At 33.5% G+C, this 23,181-nt stretch overlaps 1 protein-coding gene and 1 long non-coding RNA gene across 3 annotated transcripts; one reads left to right on the top strand and one right to left on the bottom strand.

Annotated features, from left to right (window-relative positions):
• Positions 1-264: 264 nt before the first annotated feature.
• LOC147512359 (uncharacterized) lies at positions 265-3,033 on the top strand. Of its 2 annotated transcripts, XR_015214899.1 has the most exons (3): positions 265-480; positions 875-2,265; positions 2,538-3,033. It is a non-coding gene; the product is annotated as an uncharacterized LOC147512359 (long non-coding RNA). The 2 variants fall into 2 exon arrangements; XR_015214898.1 differs by having other exon boundaries at positions 875-3,033.
• Positions 3,034-19,733: 16,700 nt separating this feature from the next.
• On the bottom strand, positions 19,734-21,522 carry LOC147512358 (protein BIG GRAIN 1-like A). The gene has a single exon (XM_086595331.1). The coding sequence runs from the start codon at positions 21,084-21,086 to the stop codon at positions 19,836-19,838; it is 1,251 nt and encodes a 416-aa protein (XP_086451457.1). The 5' UTR covers positions 21,087-21,522; the 3' UTR covers positions 19,734-19,835.
• Between the last annotated feature and the right edge of the window lie 1,659 nt (positions 21,523-23,181).

Raw genomic sequence — 23,181 nt, 5'->3', positions numbered from 1 at the left:
GATGAACTAGAACCTAATTTTTTGTGGATAAATCCAACAAACTATGAAAGATCACCTCCACAAAATTTCAACTTATTTGATGGTGTTTAACAATGTCAAAAGATGATTGCAAAATCGAAAAATCTAGGCCATTAAAAAAAATTCAAAGTTGTCAACAATTTTAAAATAGATTAGAGATTTTCAAATGAACTGAATTTTTGTGGAGTATCGAGATATATATATATATATATATATATATATATATATATATATATATATTAGATTGTCGTGCCACTCTCTCTCTCTCTTTCTCTCTTTATCTTAAGCTACAGGTGATAAAGGAATCTGTACAGTCATATTTCTGGCATCAAATATCTCAACTATATATATATAGCATATAATATGTAATTTAATCTAAACACCAATTCAACGATTGGGTTTTCCTTTCGACCATTCCTCTTACTGTCAAGGACGGTCTACCTTGAATTCGAATTTAATTTGGTAATACTAATGGGTGTTTCAACAGTCATGTTCCTTATATTTTTGTTTTAGAGTTGGTATCATTGCCCTTTCGTATTCATTTTTTCTTAGCAGACACTATTTTTTATAAAAGATTATGTTTAGGTTTTAGTGTGGGCAGTGCTTTGTATTTGACCTAAAATTTGTTCCTTTTAGTACTTCTAGGTCACTGTTGTCTTTTCCATAATAGAAGAACAGATTAATCCAAATAATACATGAATTTTAATTTTCATAATCCATATTTACTGCAATATATTTTGGCGATGAGCTCATACATACATCTACTACAAAAAAGCCTCTGTCCAGAGGAAAATGAAGAATTCTCAATGGATCCGTGATTTTCTTTTTTATTCTCCTTTTTCGTTTTGTTTCCCAGGTTTGGAACTTTTCGACTTTGGAGGTAGATGAAGAATGCAATTAAGACCTACATACCTAAACTGGTCACTGAAGATGATAGCTGCAATTCCCTCCTATAAAGAGATTGAAACGACGGTTTTTGCAATGGATCAAGGAAACTCTGGACCCGATGGATTCCAAGGTATGTTTTACCAAGCATACTGGAATATTGTCAAATCTGATGTCCGCAAAGCTATTAAATCTTTTTTCATAGTAGTTATTCCGATTGGAATGGACTCACATTTTATTACTCACATCCGTATGGGTAATTTTATTATGAATTGAAGATAATTTAAAAAATTACAAATGAGACGTAACAATGTTGTTGAGAAGTTAGTGTCAAAGAAATAGGCAGGTTTCATCAAAGGGAGATGCATCCAAGGCATTCCAAGCAAACATTGGCCTACATTCTGGAATGGCCAATGAACTGAAGAAGAAAATATTTGCTGGTAATGTTGGTCTCAGAATTGACATCTCACAAGCATATGATACACTCAGCTGGTAATTTGGAGCACAACTAAACTATCAGTCATGGTGAATGAAGGTCCATGCGGTCCTTGCTATTTGCACCGGCAGAAGACGTGCTTAGTAGAGGGTTGAATTTTCTCAGAGAACAAGGACTACCAACTACTAAGTCAATGGTCAAAGTCAAGAAAGTGATGGGGCCAAGCCATTTACTGTTTGCCGATGACATCTTTATTTTTGCTAAAGGAGACTTAAGGGGAGTAAGATATATAGCAGGACTTCTTCATAGATGTGAACTCTCTTCAGGTCAATGTGTTAGCAAAGCAAAGAGCAAGTTATTTACAGGTTGTGTTACAGTAGTGAGAAAGGAGCTACTCCAAAATGAGCTGGGGATTACAGTTGGTGCTTTTCTAGAAAGGGACTTGGGTAGTTGGGTGTACCCATTGTTCAAGGCAAGATTAAGAATGCAGAAGTCAGAATAGTGGTTGATAAAATAAGGAAGTGGACAATTGGCTTAAAAATAACACTTATTAGTTGTTTGATATACAGTTGTTTTGATATACAGTTATGGAGCATCTTAGTTGATTATTAGTTATTTTGTACTTATTAGTTGTGGAGCATATTAGTTGATTGTTAGCATTTTAGTTGATTGTCAGTTTTTTTGACATTCTATGAAATGAGTATAGTTGTGTATAACACTTGAGTATAGATGATAAAGTTTTTTTGACATTTTACAAAATGAGTATAGTTGTTATGTTTTAATAAAACAGACACTTCATACCCATACCAAAATCTTCGCATATTTGGATGCCTGGCCTTCATAACATTTAGAATTTATATCACATACTAACTCATTACAAGTGACAGGAGGTGCCTTTTCATTTTGGTCAAAGACCACCAACTGATGTGAGTATTTTTCTTTTCCTTTTCCTATACAAGTGATGTGATTAATGTAGTTTAACATGTTAAGTTTGCCACCTCAGTAACTACAAATAACATGGAAGAAGCAATCTTATTGTTATTTATACTGATGAGGAAGATCACATTTGAGGAAATATGTTGGGATCCTGAAATCATGGACTATCTTACCTCTGCACTCTCTGTATCCGGGCAATTTGAATTTCTAACTGATTCTATAACCAAGCTGAGAGGTTGTTATTTCTTGCTCTTTATTGCAGTGTTGCTGGTCAGAATGAAGTTAATTGCTCTGAACCTTCTATGGAATGCTTTGGTTAGTTCTTTAATCAAGGCGTGAGCTTCACCTTCCTTCACTTCTACTGGGACCAAAGCTATCTTCTAAATTAAAAAGTCCAGAGCATGCGACCAGAAGGATAAATTTTACCCACAAAGCAATTGATATCACAACCCATCGTTACAAACGTCTTAAGGGCCAGGCTTATAAATTCCTTGGTCACAGATGGCATATATGGAATGGCTCCATTAATTAATGGCTAATTTACGGTAGCTATTATATCATTTCATAGATCACATGAGTCACAAGCTCATTTGAAGTTGAAGCCTTACTATATCAACCAAAGGTAGACAAGTAAATGGGGACACTTCTTTCTTCCCTCCTTCATGTAACTAATTTTTTATTTTTCCATTTTATCATAAACATCATCTGTTAAGTTTGCTTAAGTTGACCATTAGAGTTATCTAATAGTTTTATTTTCTTGGGAGTGAATATATCAGTGCACATGTGAATAACATGATCAGATCGCCTAATAAAAAAGGAATAGAAGCTTTACACTTTCTCATTTTTTGAGCTTCCCCATCGTCTTTGGTTAAAGCTAGCTAGCTTCCTGTACTGGATGGTGGCCCGGAGTCCAAGGGACTAGCGATCATTCATCGAAAAGTTGAATAGGTTATGGGACTAAAAAAATTAGGGATTCTGTCTCCCCTGATTTACCAATTTGCTTATGACACTGTCCAAGTAATAAAACACAAATGACTGACATGAAGCTGCATAACTGTGAAGAAACAGTCCTCAGGCAGGAGCAGTTTCACTGTTTCATCTATATGTTACCTCTACCTCGATCGAAAGTTCGACCCTTTACTAAACTAATCATCCATATTGATATTGGGTTCTGATCGATCTCCTTTAGTGATGTACAAATAGATTGATCGACACCCAAACATTATTGAACTTAAAGAGACTTTTAGTATATGTATATGAGTAGGTTGCAAATTTGGGGGGAAAAAATACCTATTCTTCAAGCTTGATTGATTGACTAAGGGGCCGTTTGGAAATCATTATGATAATAGATTATATGACAAATAATCTATTATAGTTATCATAATTATTTTTTAGTATAAAAAAACGTGTTTGGTAGAGAATTTTAAAATAATCAATTAATTCATAAGCAAAAAAAAACCTAGCTTAAAGAATGAGAAACATAAATTGTGGAGCTTCCTTCTTCAAATGAGTTACCTTATTTTCATTTTTTTTTCCTTTTTTAGTAATTTTCTCTTTCTATATTTGTTCCAGTCATTAAATCATAAATTGTTTTGTATTTGGTTGTTTGGTATCATTTCTTCCGTAAAGGTTTAAGTCAAAATCATTTATGTGAAAATTGATTTTAAGAATAAAATTAGTTCTTACAATAATAGTTGCCAAACGGCCACTAAGAAGATTGATTGAACGTAGAAGAACTTTTATTTAGTAAGTTAAATTATATGGACTCTAAGATTTTATTTAGTAAGTAAAGGAGATTTCTAAATTATCGTCAAATGCTTGTCAAAATTATGTGTTTTTTCCCTATATTGTCGTGAGTAAAGAAACTGACATGGACAATCTAATAGAGCTAAAAAAGGACTATTATTATATATAACTCAGGTTATATCATACATGGGTATCGCATGTCTGAGGCTACATGCAGTCTTAAAAGGACGGTTTATATTATAATTATCAATTGTAAATATGCATTCCTCATCTAGCTCTTAAATTAGTTTGGAGAAGGATAGAAAATAAGTTCATACATTGAATCATCTTGAATCATCGGTTAATAAAACCACCACCTGTACAAATTATACATGTGAAAACATTATATGATAAAACTGTACTTAGTAAACGAATGAATTGAATTATTAAATAATTTTCAAAATTCTTTTACAATCGTAGTCACCAAGATCGAGATCCGTCCATATTGGTGGGCGTATAAATCCCTCTTGAACTTCAATAGTCCTAACAGATCATCTATGTATGAATATTGTTTTAATTAAATAACACTTCTTACTTACGAAAAGCACTCAAGGAGGCTTCGTATTCCAATTTTTTTTTTAAACATATCATATTACGGGACTTTATATGGTAAGGGTGGTATCCTAAAATATTTGCTATACCAGTCAAATCATGAATTGCTTTAATTTGGCAGCTTCAAATGCTCCTTAGGCTTGGCTATAGGAAGATGTGTGCACATATGCAGGGTAAGAAACCAACATAAATATTACATTTTCCATGCTATAAGAATATAAAAATAAAAAAGTGTTGGTAATTACGGGTTTAAGATTTATGTTAGATATAATATTCACATAGACTAAATTATTGATTGTTATTTAATAGTTAAAAAAATGCATGGTCAATTGTCTTTAATATTATGCTTTTAAGCCTCTTAAAGCAGATATTTAGCACAATTGGAAGAACACTTGAGTTTGTAAAAAATTGGAAACAATAAGAAAATATGCATCGAACTAATCTCAAAGAATAATTATGAGAAAATTGAAAATTGGATGCAAATGCAGCGAACTAATCTCAAAAAATAATTAACGATAAATCAAAAAATGGACGCAAATGCATTGACTAACCTGAAAGAATTATTAACGGAAAATCAAAAACTGAATGCAATTGCATTAATTGAACTTACCTCAGAATAAATAACTGTAAATCAGAAACTAGATGCAAACGCATCAAACAAACCTCAAAGACTAATCAACGGGAAATCAGAAACTCAATGCAACTGCATGCATCGAATTAACCTCAAAGAATATTTAACGAAAAATTGGAAACTACATGCAAACGCAATGAACTAACCTCAAAAAAATATTAAAGTAAAATCGAAACTAGAACTTGACCTCAAATAATAGTTAACGGAAAATCAAAAGGCAACGACATTAATCAACTAACTTCAAACAATAATTAACGGAAAATTGGAAACTGGATGTAACTGCATTAAACTAACCTCAAAAAATAATTAATAGGAAATAGGAAACAAGGCAATGCATTGAACTAACCTGAAAGAATAATTACTGAAAATCAGAAACTCAATACAAATGCAGCGAACTAAGCTAAAAAAATAATTAACGGGAAATCAAAAACTGTTTACAAATGTATTAAACTAATCTCAGAATTATTAACGGGAAATTAAAAACTATATGCAATTGCATTGAACTAACATCAAAGAATAAATAACTATGTCGGACAAACCTCAAAGAATAATCAACGGGAAATCGAAAACTCGATACAACTGTATCGAACTAACATCAAAGAATAATTTAACGGAAAATCGGAAACTGGATGCAAATGCGTTGAACTAACCTCAAAGAATAATTAACGGGAAAATCGGAAACTGAATGCAAGTGCATTGAACTAACTTCAAATAATAATTATTGGGAAATCAGATCATACACGGTGATAATAGTTTGGAAATAAATATTTGACATTGGTTATTCAGAAACGTCCTTTGAAAATAAAACCAATTTGATAAATATATATTAAGGTAGTTGTTAGGCAAAGGCTGAACTAACCCCAAATAATAATTAATGGGAAATCGGAAGTTGCATTCAGCTAATGGCAAATCGGAAATTAGATGTAACTGCATTGATCTAACCTCAAAGAATAATTAACATAAAATTAGATGCATAACCTCAAAGAATAATAAACAGTAAATCAAAATATTGATGCAACTGCATTGAACGAACCTTAAAGCATAATTAACGGGAAATCCAAAATCTGCATTGAACTAACCTCAAAGAATAATTAATGGAAAATAAAAAACTGTATGCAAATGCATTGAACTAACCTCAAAGAATAATTAACGAAAAATCAGAAACTGATGCAAATGCATTGAACTAACCTAACAAATATTTAACAAAAAATCAAAAATTTGGTGTAAATGTATTGAACTAACCTAATAAAACACAGTTGTGTTATATATATTGGGAATATCTATTGGGAATATCTCGATAAGTATAGTTAGCATTTAAAATGATGTTTATCATATTTCTTTTCGAATGATTGGGAATGTCTTATTATTCAAGTAGATTCAATATGATCTTTGCTTTATTGGGCATTCTCATAAAACTTCAATCAACTTCTAATATTAAATAACAAAAAGAAGTTGAAGAGTTTTATCAATGATGGGTTCTTTCTTTTTATAGAGAGTTGGGTTTGCACGTTGCAAACAATTTGGATGAATGATTAATATATTATTCATATCTCATAGCTTTGCATAGTTGTTGCAAATATTTTTCAGGATGACCTCAAACAATAATTAATGGGAAAATTAGAAATTGGATGCAACTGCATTGTACTAATCTTAAAGAATAATTAATAGAAAATCAAAAACTGGATGCAAATGCATCGAACTAACCTCACAGAACAATTAACGGGAACGTCGAACTAACTTCAAAAAACAATTAACGGGATATCATAAACTGGATGAAAATGCATTGAACTAACCTCAAAAAATAATTAACAAGAAATCAAAAATTAAATGCAAATGCATCGAACTAATCTCAATGAATAATTAATGGAAATCAGAAACTGGATGCAAATGTATTGAAACAATTAACGAAAAATCAGAAACTGATGCAATAACATTTAACTAATCTCAAAGAATAATTAACGGAAAATTGAAAACTGAATGCAAATATATTGAACTAACCTCAAAATGTAGTTGTATTATATGTAGTCGAAATGTCTCGACAAGTATAATTTTACATTTAAAATGATGTTTACCACATCTTTATTCACATCATTGGAAATGCCTAGCTATTCAACTAGGTGCTATACGATCTTCACCTCAATTTGGCATTCTCAAAAAAAACTTTGATCAAACACCTATTATTAAAAAACCAAAAACAGTCGAAGTGGTTATTTATTTTTATGGTAAGTAGGGTTTTCACGTTGCAAGATCGATATAATATTTATATCTCATAACTCTACATAGTTGCAAATATTTTTCAAAATAATGTAATCTATAACGACACCCGTTCGTAGAACGAGTTCAAAAACTAGTAATCATCTAATAATGAAGGCCTAAATGTCTAATTGGATTCCAAATAGGAAACAATCCGAAATCATATTTCTAATTGAATTAAAAAACTAAAGAAAATAAAAACTACTAATTAATTAATTAATTAATATGTGCTCATGCCTTCTCCAGATATATTGGCATAACAACTATTTTCAGCTGAAATTAATATCTTTTCACCTTGATTTGGCCCATGTCGCCAATTAACTTTGAATTTGCAGTTACAGATCTCTTCTCCTCCTTTTGTCCTTTCGTCCTTTTGAAGGTTACCGTCTTGACCATTATGTCATAATACCTTATGCCTTATTTTTTTTCCAAGAAACATGAGACACATATGGTCATTCCTTCAATTAATGATCGACTTTTTTTTTTTTGCAATCTGTGTCTTGCAATTGTATAGATGCTAATCGAAACTCTGCCTTCGATTCTTCCACATCTTTCTTTTCCAGTAGAAGTCGCTTTCTTGTACCCAATTTCGTAGGAGATGGGTGAACCACTATGAAAAGCCATGAGCAATGAACTTTTATTTTTTTTTAAAATTAAATGGCATGGATTGAAGACACATCCTGAGAATGGTACTGAAGAAAGACCCTGATATGTGTATTCAAAGCCATAAGATGAACTATGAGAGCGTAGCGTGAGAAACATCTTACTTGGAGAACTTTCATTCATATATATGTATGAACAAGAATTTATACAAAAGCTCCCAAAAATTGTCCAGGAAACTTTCTTATTATATGAGAAAGCATCTTACCATTATTGCTCAAAATTTTGTCTAAGAATATTTTCTTCAATTAATTAGTTGTCCGAAAGATTTTGGTAAAATAATTTCCGCAATATTTTCAAAGCTCTGTAGACCATGGACCAAAATATCGCCGATATATCCGATATATCGTATATATATATGTATTTTTTTAGTAAACATCGATATTTCCGACATATATCCACCGAATATAGAACTCTTTTTTTTTTTTCGATATATTGAATTTCCGATATGAAACTTTATATCGCCGATATAATCGATATTTCGATATAATCGATATATATCGGTTGACTTTTGACCATTTTAAAATATAAATCCGATATTTCCAATATATTTCCGATATATATCCGATATTTCCGATATTATATTTCCGATATATCCGATATTTCGATATTTTAAATAGTTTGGACTTTTACCAAAAAATGGATATATCCGAAATATCCGATATATCCGATATATTTCAAAGATCGATATCGATATTTTGGGCCTTGCTGTAGACCAATTGGGCCAGGCTAGCCCAACATTTGAATTTATAAAGAGATCGAGTTTACATACTAGGCCCGAAGCCTGACTTCAAGCCCAACCATTTATGAAGTGGCGAAATCGGCAGAGAGGATTAGAGGAAGGCAGCAGAGAGTTTACAATTGTTGCTCACTCTCCGAGTGAAAGAATTCAATTATCGAAGTAGGTTTTAGTTCATTTCTTTGTTGGTCCTGGTGGCCGGTGTCCACTTCAGAAGAAAACAATTGAGCATTTGCAGCAGCCATGAGCAGTAATGCACCATCACATAATGTAATCTCGTTGTGATAAAAGATTATAACTAATATGACAATTTTTTCTTTCTAATTATATCCTTGATAAAATCACACAAATTAAACTTTTATGGAAAGAGCTGCGCTCTTGAGAACAGAAGCTGGAGTCGAACAAGTTGTCAGAGGCTACCTCAATTTTTGTGCCTAAATTTCTATCATTTAGCGCTTCAATGGGTTTTCTTCTAGCAAGCATATTATACATTGAGGAGAAAGAACAAGGTGCAGGCAGTGTAGTAGTGTGGACCATAGTACAAAATATCAGGATATGAGTATTTATCGATATTCAATTTCTGGATATGTATCGTGGATATATCCTCTCTCTTTGGAGATATTTGGCATTGTTTCACATATAAATATCGTAGATATATCCAAAATATCGAAAAATATCGTAGATATTGTAGATATTTTTTGATATATCATGATACATTATTTATAATTATTTGAAATATAATAGTAAATATTAAATAAAATTATTATATACACAAAATATCTCCAAATATCGCAAAATATCACAAAATATCACAAATATCACAAATATCATTGAAATATCACTGATATTTGCAGTCGTATATATCTCTGAACATATCATGATATTTATATATCTTTTTCTAAAATATGAATAGATATCCCCAAATATCAAGATATATCGGGATATTTTGTACTATGGTGTGGAGAGTGGTTTTGATTTCGGTGGATTTTTTTTTGCTGGAAAAATCGAAAGAAGTTATCTTACACTAATCTGATACATGGGCCACCATCCCATCATTTCAATGCAGCCCGTTTCCATTACCATCCCAACTCGAGTCAGCATCATTATATAGACAGGATCAAGGCCCAAAATATCGATATCGATCAATATATCGGTGTACCCAAAAACCGATATATATCGGATATATCGGATATTTCGGATATATCCATTTTTTTGTAATATGGAAAATTTAAAATATCGAAAATATCGGATATATCGGAAATATAATATCGGAAATATCGGATATATATCGGAAATATATTGGAAATATCGGATTTATATTTTAAAATGGTCAAAAAGTCAACCGATATATATCGATTATATCAAATATCCAAAGTTTCCATCAAATTCTATATCTCGAAAAAAAAAGTTCTATATTCGGTCCCGTTCGATGTCATTACCGTTTCCATATATATCCCAACTCGATATATCAGCATCATTATATAGACAGGATACGAAGGCCTCTAAGTGAGTGACTGATCCTCTACAGGTCATGGTGCACAATGCTTAATCTTAAAGGGAGTATTCTTGAACAACTAGTATTTCAAACTTTCAACATTTTACGCTTTTCAAAAGAATTCAAGAGATCCCAGTACCATCAAGTTAAGTCACGCAATGAACTGGGCTGTTGTTAATTGACTTTACAATAGTCACCAATTAGCTTTTGTTGCACGATATTTCCTATTTCCATTATTGTTACAATTCTATATACCTTTTAGGAGACAGTTTTTTAGATTTCCACCTCCAATAATTTTGCCAATTAGACTTCCACCTCCAGTTTTTCTATTATTAGACTTCCACTCTCAATTTCACAGCATGACCAAGTCATGACCAAGTCAACCCCTTTTAACTGGATGTCATCCGGTTAGTGTATGTGCAATGTCAATTTTACCCCTCACTATGTAAAATTACCAAAATATCCTTTGACCCTCGCAAGACCAAAACCAATCCAATTGCCACATAGCGTCATGACAACCATTTAATCCAACGAACATAAATATTTTGCCTAAATGATGTCGACTTCTCCTGCCCACCTAAAATTACAAAACTAACCTCACTCATATTTGCATCAACCGCCACGAGTCATCATTTTCAGTTCAGGTTCACCACAGCAGTTGCCACATGTCATCATCATCAACTGCCATGTGTCATAATTCCAATTCAGGTCCACCACAACAGTTGACACGTGGCGGTTGATGCAAACATGAGTGAGGTTAGTTTGGTAATTTTAGGTGGGCAGGGGTAGTCAACGTTATTTAGGCAAAATATTTATGTTCGTTGGATTAAATGGTTGTGATGATGTCACGTGGCAATTAGATTGGTTTTAGTCTTGTGAGGGTCAAAGGGTATTTTGGTAATTTTACATGGTGAGGGGTAGAATTGACATTGCACATACACTAACAGGATGCATCCAGTCAAAAAGAGTTGACTTGGTCATGCTGTGAAATTGGGGGTAGAAGTCTAATAATGAAACTAGAAATTGGGCTCTAGACACTTTCTTTAGTGTGTTTTTTGTTTAGAGAAAGACCAATATTATCTTTTGATTCTACTCCAATTTTAGAAACACGTCATTTTTTGGATGTATTAACTGTTTTAAAAACTTCTTATTTTTCCTTTTTACCCTTTTATTTGTAACTTGCCAATATCTTCCACAAATAAATAATACAAAAATCTAATGTAGTTTGGTGTCAATCGATTTTCGCAAAATATTGTGTGTATTGCTCCAAGATGTATTTGCAATCAAATAATACAATTGTCTTATAAAAAAAAAAAAATTATTTGTCCTATCACAATTTGAATTACATCAAGCTTAAACATGGTATTTAAAATTATCGATATGTATTTTAAATTGTTAAAGTTGTATTGAAATTAGTTGTAATCAACATATATTTTTCCGTTTTGAAGTTGATGCTTTCCACATTGTTTTGGTTTTCCAAAAATTTATCTCACTTTTAATTGGAATTTTGTAGGGATGAATTTTAGTTATTTTGATTAACCCACTATTCTTTTGGTAACTAATTTAGTGGTTTTTTTTTTTTTTTTAGTAGTTGGTTTTTATTGACTAATAAAAGAGGTCAAAATAAACTTTGAAATTTGAGGATGTCAAATCCAGTTTTATGGAGGAAAAACAAAAAAAAAGTTTGCTATTGGTCAAACTTAAAAAGTTGCTTTGAAATTGGGGTACCCAATTTTCTAATAATGAAAGAACTGGGGGTGAAAGTCTAATTGGCAAACTGGGGTAACCAATTAGAAATCTAACTGAGGTAGAAATCTAAAAAACTGTTTATGAGACTACGAGTAACCAAACAATGCCTTTTGTTGTTGAATAACTAATTTTTGTGCTAAGAGATAATAAGGGTTTTTTCAAAGGTGCAGGATCTGCTAGAGACAACCAGCAATAATGCGGAGGAGGCAGAATGAAGGGCTGTCCTCAAAGCTCTCACATGGTACCAGCAGTTCAACTGCTCCAAAATAGAAGTTGAGATGGATGCAAAAGCTGCTGTTCTAAACCTCAATCAGCAGAAATCAAGCGTCTCATGGAGGTCTATGTCAATCCTAGATGATGTACATACTATTTCGTCCACTTTTGGGACAGTCAGTTTTATTTGGGTGCCTAGGAATGGGAATCAGGTGGCACACCAGATAGCAACTTTTGGTAAATCTATCCCTAGTTTTGTGGAATGGCTAACAGTGCCTCCACCTTGGTTACAGGACATACTGGAAAGGGACAGACATTTTGTAATCGATAACCAGTATGGTACGGTCTAGTATAGCTCCAATATGGCTGGAAAATAGCCTGGAGCAGGAATGATGTAGCACCTTGTTGATATTAATATATGATGATGATTATAAAAATAAAAAAAAAAACTAATTTTTGGCAAATAATGATGAGCTTGCTGATTGTTAATGATCGATGTTGATGTTTTTTGAGCATTTGATTGCAATGCACTCGATAATGTATCAAAAGCAACGGTTACTTTTTTTTCGTGTATCACTTCACAGTAACACCAAGATCCTTCAGATTATTTGTGTTGGATGTTTGCTACTATGAAGGGGAGAATGGTAAGACCGTAAGAGTACTCAACTGGTAATGACACTAGTGGGTGTTTCTTGTGCACTCCTAAAATCTGACAAGAGTAATGTCATTACTTTTGATGTGACTGATCACTAATACACTAATAACACTACTACACTAGTGCCTTACACGTTCTTGAATCACACTGCAGTATTTAAATTCAGCTAGGGACAATTTTGAAAGAAATCCGATAAGGATAGATTATTCTCTCTAAATTTAGTGTCCACTTCATATTGGTCGTTGAATGACATAAGAATAGATTATTCTCTCTAATTTTAGTGTATATTTTATATTGGCCGTTGGATGACCTGATCATACGATTTGGTGTGGTTTGTCAGTTGTGGGTCATGCAACAATCTCGATCTCGAAAAGAAATTTCTCCATCCAACGGCTATGGCTATTTGCTTTGATCTCTCCAAAATTTAGAGAAAATAATCTCTCCTTATCATTTGCAATTTTGAAATCCTTATGATTTTCACTACAAGCCTACAAGGTAAGCTGTCTAGGTTTAAACCCACCCGATTTTCATTCGACGTGAAATACTCGCACATTGTGCATTGAATGACTCTTCGGTAACTGGTGTCTGGTGGAACTTTTTTTCTGGGCTTCCTCTAAAAGAAAGAACACTATCTTTATGTTTCAAGAAGACTCGATCTCAACTTGAATTTTGAGCAATCGTGAGCTATACTACTACCTCAGTGCACCTTCTCTTTTTCATAGTAAGTGACAAACGAAGATTCAAGATCAAAAAAGAACATTGTTCCTATCAAATACCATTATAATCATTGTTTCTTCCTTTCTTTTCTAAAAGACAAGGCTGCAACAATTCCATATGAGCACCTCTTTGGGATCACCAAAATCTATTATTCTCTTTCTTTTAGTCTAAAGTACAACTCAAATAAAAGAAATGAAAGAGAAAAAAATAAATAAGGAAAGAGACGTGATTCTTTTTAATTTTCAACAAAACGAAAAACCAAACTGTGTTCTTAAACTTGATCTTCGACAGATTTTGACACTTTTGGTAACACCGTGACAATGCATGTGTTCCAACATTTAACACATTCATTCATGCATAGTTCTTGGAACCATAATTTTGTCCAAGTTCGAACGTACTGACGAAATTCTTATCATTATTTGCTACATTCGACCGAAAAAAAGACCTGTTCGGGACTATTGATTGATCAGTTTTTCGGGACCAGCTGATTTAGATCCATATCCGTTATCCAACACTATTGGTCATGGTCCCGAATACAAACAATCGAAGTAGTTAATTGGGCTGGGTCAGAGAGAACTTTATGGGGATCCACGTAAAGTAACTCACGTGCTAAAGAAACTAGATTTTCAGACAAGAAGGCCAGAAGATCACGTGCGTTTGAGGTTATTTTTACTCAAGGACGAAGGAAGGCGACAGACACGGTGATCATGTGAGCACGCTTGGGTCGTATTCAAGTGGTGTGTTTTAATGGCTTCCCAACTGTCAGTGAACCCAGAGCACGTGCGGTCCCACACCTGTGAGACCCCGCACTATTTGACCGTACGTTACGTTAAGTGCAAGAGAGGATCACTTCACTAGTGGTGCTGGGAGTAGCATAATTATTTTGCACTTCTTTGGGACCAGTTTTTGGATTCTGAATTATGGAGGGAACGTAAACTTATTCAGAGAATCAGGGATAAGAACAACTCCAAATTTTTTATCAAGTATAATGTAACATATTCGATCATTTTGCACTGAAAATGGAGGATCTCAAAGTTCAGAATACGCAAATTGAAGGCTATATATTGTATATGCGGACTACAAAATCCACTCACAGTGAGGTAAAATTTTGCGATTAGTTCCTAATATAGTAATATGTGCGTAGTTGCGTACTCATGTAATTAAGTTTAGCGGAACCGTGTGTGCAACTGTGCATGCAGAGATGCTAGGGTAGATAATAGATAATACTGTAAAACTGAACAGACATTTGACAGTTTTAACTAAACAAGATTTACCAAAAAAAAAAAAAAACTAAACAAGAAACTATACCCATCCCAAGATAAGATATAACTCCTAGTGTCCTACCATGACCTTTTTGAATTTGATGTCTAATTAACTGCTCTGTAATCTGGATAGCATATGGCAGTATAGCACTGAATAAGGCCAGCAGAATTGTGCAGAAAACAAACCCTGGTGGCAATGAAAAATTGAAAATTATATATCTGCGCGCTGTACGAGCCAATAATGTTCACCAATAAATTAGGGGTTGAAGTATGAGTATGACAGGCAATCTGCTATATAATGAAGATTGGGCGAATTCCGTGACTATGGTTTAAGTCAACCCTACATGCAACTGAAACCTGTGTAGGCTATTTGAGAATTTGACCCAGCATGTACCCTTTCACTAAGACAATAGAGCTGAACATAGAAACTACATCTATATACGCCCAAATTGGAATTTTGCGTCCCTTCACTCGCTCAAACAGTACGGGCTTAGCCACAAAAACGGGTTCGAATGGGAAAATAGCGTCAGGCTGGTGCCAGAGTTTTGTGCATGGTTGGTACCTGACATGAATAGCTAGACAGCTAGTGGCTTCATCATATCCCTTGGTGGTTCAGCCCAATTACCATAAATCTACTATATTAAATTTCAGATTTTGGTGAAAGAATCCATTCCCCACCAATGTGAACTCAGGTCTTGTGAAAAATCATTCCCTGCCAATATAGTTTCAGAATGGCGGGGGAATGAGTTGGCATTAGAGCATTTGCAATGCAGGTGATAGTTTTCACCCCCTCTATCACCGCCACCTCCTCACTTTTCACCCCCTCTATCACCAACCCGGTGATAAACAAGCCGAAGTTCCGAAATGCAAATGTGATAAAAATATCTCTTGACGGGAATCCCGTCCGAAAAAAACCCATTTTAAAAAAAACACATGGGTGGAAGGTTTCACTATTGTTTTGAACTTCGAAAACTATAACCGAAGTTTATTTTTAGAAAAAAGGGAATTTTATCAAATTCAAAACCCTTGGCATTAAGAGGATCGTCAACGCAAACGAAAAATCATGCGAGGCGAATCTAACATCCCGTCGTCCGAAAAAAACCCATTTTAAAAAAAAAACACGCCCAAAAATTTGTGATGGCATCTGTTTTTCAGTCCCCAAAATAATACCATTGCTACATTAAGCACCGTCACCCCAAAAATTTTGATGGCATTTTTTCAGTCCCCAAAATGTTTGCTCATTAAGCTACCCAAAGTTTTTGCATGTTCTCATTCTACAAATTGGAAGGGATAACTTGTACGTGCTGTCCCAAATAAATTTTTTTTTAAATGATTTTTACATATTTTAGACAGAGAAACTTATCTCGTTCAAATCACGGTTAAATTTCAACATATTTTAGTTTGGATTCTGGCAATGAGTTGTAGATGCAAATGGTTTTGACAATGCATTGGAGGTCCGAATTCTCAAAATAATTGCTTAGTATTTCGTTTTGTTTTTTGTTTCCTATATATGAATGCTTTTTTTGTCATAAAACAAATAGCATCTCCCTGCTCAAGGGATAATATGCAAGATGGAAAGTCTGTCAACTGAAGCTTCAATCCCTCTCCATAACTCACATATGGAGAGAGACCAACATCTCAGCTGATACTTTACCACAAAGCATAGGTGCAAGTTTGCAGGGAAATGTTTTGAATCATCAATAAAGGAAAGCCTCCATGGGTTATTAGATGCATGGGAAAATCCCTATATTAAGTTTGTGAGATTAGGCTAGACCTTTATGTGTTGTTTTTTTTATTGATAAAGAATTTTATTAAAATCAATCAAGATTGATTACATATTGTTTTTGTTGCACAAAAGAAGGAGATCCGCTCATCCAACAAGACAACCACATACAATAATACAATGTAACTAATTAGCTCTTATATTGTTTTGCCTTGGATAACCGTAGCCCAGTTGGTTATAAGCTCCTTGAATCTTCTACTGCTTCTCTTGGGAGTGTTCGAGACCCAATACTATATGCATGCCTTTATCAGGTTATTTCTAGCTCATCTCCGTAGACACCACATCATATGGCGCCACTTTCCATATCCTTGTCCCAAAACTTGTAACATTAGGTTTTGACAATAGAAGAAACAAATCATTTAGTTCAAGAAAAGTATGCGTCAATAAGTTAAAAGTAACTATCCCAACAGTTAAGTCTTCCCAAATTTGTTTGGCCACATTACATTGCATGAACACATGCTTTATATAGTGTACCCAGCTTGTTAGAGTTACTTACTCTTCAGTTAGAAAACTGAGTTTTGGGTTGCCCAAATCCTCAAACCATTCTTTTGTATTTTCTCCTCTTTATTAATATATTTAAATTCACCTAGCAAAATAATAATAATAATATTATTATTATTATGCATGGCAATGGGTTTGATAAAAAATATTTATATATTATAGCATAAGTACTTTTTTTTTTCGAGAATAGCTTTTATAGTTAGTAATATATATAAAAACTACCACTTCCATTGTTCTTTAGTTAGATGATCCTTGTTTCCTTTGTTTTTTTGTATGTTTCCTATAAATATATAGTAGAACTTATCCTAAACATTTTGTTTTCTAATTTTATACTAATCCCATTTTTCACATTTCTGCATAATAGCATATTTTACATAACTCGTGAATCACAATGTAGTTTCAATAAATATATTGATTGAATCTTGTTAACATGTATACGATTACAGTAATGCATGCGTACCTAGGAGCAACATAAAATAAAACAAAATTGAGTGTTACAATTTAAATACTTTAAAATGGAGTTTATGATCGAGAACTATAGTATAGTGCTGAAACTTTTGACAAATTTAGTTCTCAAGTATAAAATGTATATAGGTATGGATAGGGGGTATGATGGTTATGATTATGGCAGTGTGTGGTGCGTAAACGTTTAAGGTGGGTTGGAGTCTCAATTTTTTCATCATTGTAAGCAAGCTTCACGGCCTTCACAAACCGTACAAGCGTACAGCTACTTAAAAGTTGGATCGAAGCTAGCTTCATCACTCTGAGGAACTGAGAGAGTCGAGAGTCCACAAATTTTATTTATTTTAATAAAAAATATTGTCAATTTTTGGGGTAAGGTTGAGATATTAATTTTAATTTTAAAACGGTTTCGCAAAAAACAATTTTTCGTTTTCAGCTGGTTACAAGTTACATCATGAGAATCAAAACATGTTACACTGGCCGGATTTTTAGGTGAAATTCCGCCTGCTTTTCCTGATCTCTTTTTGAGACTCAAAATTATAATCAAAATCTACATTCTTATATTTTCGATGCATTAATTGAGACTCGAGCTGAGGTTAGAGTAAACATTGTTTCGAGAGATAAACAAAGTACTTTACATATGCTAATTAAGGAAAATTCAATAAAGCAAACCTGCATGTTAGTATTGATCTTTAAAATGGGTAAATTTTTTTAATAAGAATGGTTGCACAATAAAGTCAGAAGTATTTAGATTTATATTATAGTTGGGTCACTATCTTTATTAGTAGAGACTCCATAGATAAATACACGTTTTCGTACATCTTAGATTAGCCGTAATCATCAGATCATGTTGATGTTTGAATCGATCCCCTTCCGAGTAAGGCCCAGCAGTGGACTAAAAGTCCTAGCACGCTTCTCAGATCTCAACTATTGTATTTTGGTTGAGTCATTTTGGATAAATAACACTGATACTGATTAGTCTTTTGCACTCCTTTGCGGCTAAAGCAGGATACTATATCCCTACGGATTAATGTAGCAAATGTTATTAATCCGGTCCTAAAGCATTGTGAACTAAGAATGTTCCAATAATTTAATCAGAACATCAGGACGTAATGATTAGTTGCCTCTTTAAGTCTCTATACATTATCTAGCTTAATATATGTTCTAATGTTCGCATTTTATTAAGCCTACAAATGGGTTTCGGAGGCTTTCCACATCACAGATTCGATGTTAGTAAAGGGGAAAGAAATAATAATTATCAAAAGTCAGTATTCTAATTGCCCCTCATTTCCGCTCTCTCCATATCGGTTAGACGCTACATACTAGATTACTAGTTAATTCAAGACGTTCTATATCACTCATCCCAGCGCCATTGCTCAAAATGGGTATTGAGTAGCCAAGAAATAAAAACAAAAGAAAAAAGTAACAACTTTAACAAGAATTTCCCGTTACATTGAAAAAGTGTTCATCTTCTAATCACATTACCAAGAAGTAAAATTGTAAAGGAGATCATACATTTATACCCCAGTTAAATCTACAAAGCACTAGATCTAGAACAACATTATCACAGCATGGAAAATGTGATATGAGGGCCCAATCTTTTGGACCAAAAGATGTATGCACTGATCATTTGATTACGTCATGTTCAATGCAAATAGCCAAGGGCCCCAATCCCAGTAAAATTAAAGCCTTGCACTTTCTCTCTATCTAATGAACAAATCTCTCAATCGATCTTGCCTTTTCTTTTGCTTACCTCTTCTTCGACTCCAGTGTTGCGTGTGAAACCAATCTCGAATCTTCATTCCTTCTCATTCTTTTCTTCCTTTCTCTCTTTTTCACTTTAATCTCGATTACATTTCGATCTATGATTCTCCAAGATTTTTCTCTCTCCGCACTCTGTTTATGATATCGACGTAACAACGACTAAAACTAACAAATACAATTATTTAAAAATAACAGAAAAGCAAAAATAATTAAAATAAAAGAAAGGAACACAACAACTTGAATTAAAAAAGAGATTTATTCTCTGATGTAAACCCCCAAACCATTAATTTAAATTAAAAAAAAAAAAAAAGAAAAGAAAACTAAAACTGTCAATTACAATTACAGAATGTATCCATTAGAAATTGCGCGATTTTTCTCGAGATGCGTAGTTTCATAAACTGGTAATTCTTCTCTATACCGTTCGATCCCAATGGCAGCAAAATTATCCAATTCAAACAAATCAGAACTAGCATAACTTTCTGCATCGTCATCATCTAGATCATCGTCATCTAGATCATCATCTTGATAATCTCGATGAGCATCTCTCATCGGAAAATCATTCATTTTCTTCTTCTCTTGATACCCTTTCAAAAACTCTCTAGCTGCTTCCTCAATCTTTCGATTTTTCTCCATTATATGAAATTTGAGTTCTTCATTCAATGAAATCACCTTGGGCTGTTCTTGATAAAGAGATTTATGTCCACATGGACGACTATCTTCGTCAACAATAACACTAACAGGATAAAAATGAACTGATCTTTTCATACCATTACTCGATTTGCCTCTAGAAGAAGGCGTCTTGCTTAAACAAGAACGCGAAAACGAAGAAGCAGATGAACAGGTCGAAGCTTGGGCAGACCTTAAATCTTCAATACCATTGACAGAAGTGGACATTTTCGCCTTCCTTGTAGTTCCAGGTGTAAATAATGAGTTTAGAAAACTGGCTAGTTTTCCACCTGGTGAGATAGGTTGCCTCACTTTCTTCAAATCTCCATAAATCTTCATGGCTTTCAATTTTGTCTTGTTGAATCCACTTCCTTCGTGCTTGGGCTTTTGAGGAATCGAGCTTCTGTCATTCTGGAAGTGATGCATGTACTCATTTGATGATCTTCTATGTTCATGGTGTGAAACTCTCTCGAATTTCTCTGGCTTAGCTGAAAGACTAGTACGAATTGGCTTAGGTCTTTGAGAACCATAAAGTGATTCAGCTTCAGAAGAAGAAAATCCACCAGCTGAACTTGAATCAGAAGAACTCGAAGCCGAATGAAACCCGATATTCGAACGAGCATTTTGAGTAAAATCAGGAGCAGAGTTTCTCCTAACGACAACTTTCTCAGTTACTTTTTTCTCCATCCATTTTTCTATCAAACAAGCTCTTCTATAATCATCATTCATTTCATCTTTTTTCTTCAAAGTAGTACTAGTTGTAGTGGTACTACTAGTTTGTTTCTTCTTCATTGTTAGAACCAGCTCTTCTTCCCCTTCGTCGATAGAACGGTAAATTGAATCAAGAAGTGTAGAAGAAAACGATGGGTTTTTACTCCTATGACGAAATTTGTCTTCTCTTAAAGATTTTGTCCATTGATCCATTTATAGACAAAGAGATAAACAAAGAAACTAGGAAAAATACAAGAAGGGGGTTGTTTTCTTGTCTGCTTGGAAAGAACCAAAAGCTGCAAAAACGACTAATCAACAGAAACAAAGAAGAGATTATTCACAAGAAAGAAGAGAAGAGTAGTGTGGCAGAGTTACTGTTGTTTTCTCTCTATTGAAAGGGAACATAAAGGAGACAAAGCAATCGATTGCGGCTACAAGGCGTGGATGTATTGTCAAAAATATTGAGTTTTTAGGAAAGAGAAATATATCATGAAAGCCTAATGTCACGCTTGGGGGGAAGAGTAGAGAAGAGAGAAGAGACAGAGAGTGAAGAATGTGTGCTTGTTTCAGTTTGAGTCTATTATAAGAGTGTCAACAAACACGGCATGTTGGTTTATAGAGAGAGTCCTAGTTGGCGGGAAGAACAGGTTGGCAAAATGATGAGATGGCAATAGATGCTGTTACCTTTGTTTTTTGTTCCTTGAGTAACCCTTTCTTTTTACCAAAATTACGTAATGTTCCTTTAAATCATTAAATGTTTCTTCTTTGAATTTGAATTTTAAACTTTACCTTGATAAATCACTGCCTTCTTTCTTGCTACTTTTGTTTCTTCCAATGCTGTCTAACCTATCCTGTACAATGACTCTATGAATATTCTGTTCATGGTCATTTCTGGTGGTATTTCCTTTTCTTTTCACATGGGGTTGAAGTTAAATGCTCATGTTCTACCGCTCTAGTGAATTTTTCATACTATTTAATATTTACATTTTATATGGATTAAGAACTAGCTAAGAAAATATGAAGTTACTAAGAGAAAGTCCAATAGAGGGTTATATGGGATGCTAAAGGCAAATATAGCACTCCAATCACAAAAATAAAATATCATTCTAATGAGGCTGTTAAAAGGGTCTTAAATTTAGAATGAATCAAAAATTCAACCAAAATTAAGACCTTCGCTAGTAGTTACTATAATAAGTTCGGGAGACGGACGATATAGTTTCTACCGTCCGTCCGTGTATTAAATTTTAACGGACAACAGAAATTGTGCCGTCCGTCCAAAAAAAAATTAACTTAAATTACAAAATAATGGGCAGACGGCAGAAACTATAACGTCTGTATCATTTAGCACTTCAAAACAAAAAACACAATTGAATTAGTTTTTTTATTTTGGGATGCTAAATTTGGTTGGGCAAGCTAAAAAACCTATGTAGCACCTTTTAGCAGCTCTCCATTAAACTTGCTCTAAATTAGGAACCGCTAGATTTATAAAAGACCCATACTATTGTGTTAAATCACATAAATTCTCAAAATGGTTAAACATTGATGTGGAGTGTTTTTTTTGTTTTTCTTAAAGAGAAGATGCCTGCTTTTGGTATTAGTTAAATGGTTTTCTATGGACTATAGGTACAGTACAGTATCCAGTTTTATTATTAACCGCTTTTTGTTTTTCTTATATTGGGTAGTCTTATATGTTAACTTCGGACATATTGGACAATCGAAAGCATTAGCTAAATATGTTGAAGTACATATCTGATTTTTATTTTCTTTTTTTCTAATATCAAATTGTTTAAAATAAGAGCTTATACACTAGCCATATATTCATTAAAGTAGGTATACATTGACTCTAGTTGACAAGTTTGGAGGATTGGGGATCTTTCATTGTCAAAGTCTCGCACAAAAAAAAAAGCAAAATAATAAACAAATTCTTTCTTAATGCATTCATGGCATTTACTCTGTGTATCGACTAATAAATAATTCACAACTCTAACAAGAAATGTTATGTAACTGAGCTTAATTGGACAAAAACAGGATGTTTGTTTCATTAAAAAGACTGAAAGATGCTATGCCTTGAAATATTGGTTAAATATAAGAAAGGTAAGAAGGTTCCTGTATTAAGAATTAAGTGAGCTGTCATTATATAATTTATACAACAACCACCGCGATGATGTGAACTTAGCTTAGAGGAGAAAACAGAGTTCTTAAAACGAGTATAAAAGAAATCCCTTCTGCATTAGGAGTTTAAATCCCTCTTTATCCTTTCTAGTTAGCTAGTATTCTACCTACTATGTCCTCCTACAGTTTATACGCA

The sequence above is a fragment of the Coptis chinensis genome, chromosome 3, assembly GCF_015680905.1.
Source record: "Coptis chinensis isolate HL-2020 chromosome 3, ASM1568090v1, whole genome shotgun sequence".
NCBI classification, from domain to species: domain Eukaryota; kingdom Viridiplantae; phylum Streptophyta; class Magnoliopsida; order Ranunculales; family Ranunculaceae; genus Coptis; species Coptis chinensis.
The sequence above is the reverse complement of the archived record's forward strand: the minus strand, read 5'-3'. Positions and strand labels throughout refer to the sequence as shown.

Excerpts from the sequence above, each read along its gene's own strand:
- LOC147512358 (XM_086595331.1), bottom strand. The coding sequence starts at position 21,086 with ATGGATCAATGGACAAAATCTTTAAGAGAAGACAAATTTCGTCATAGG.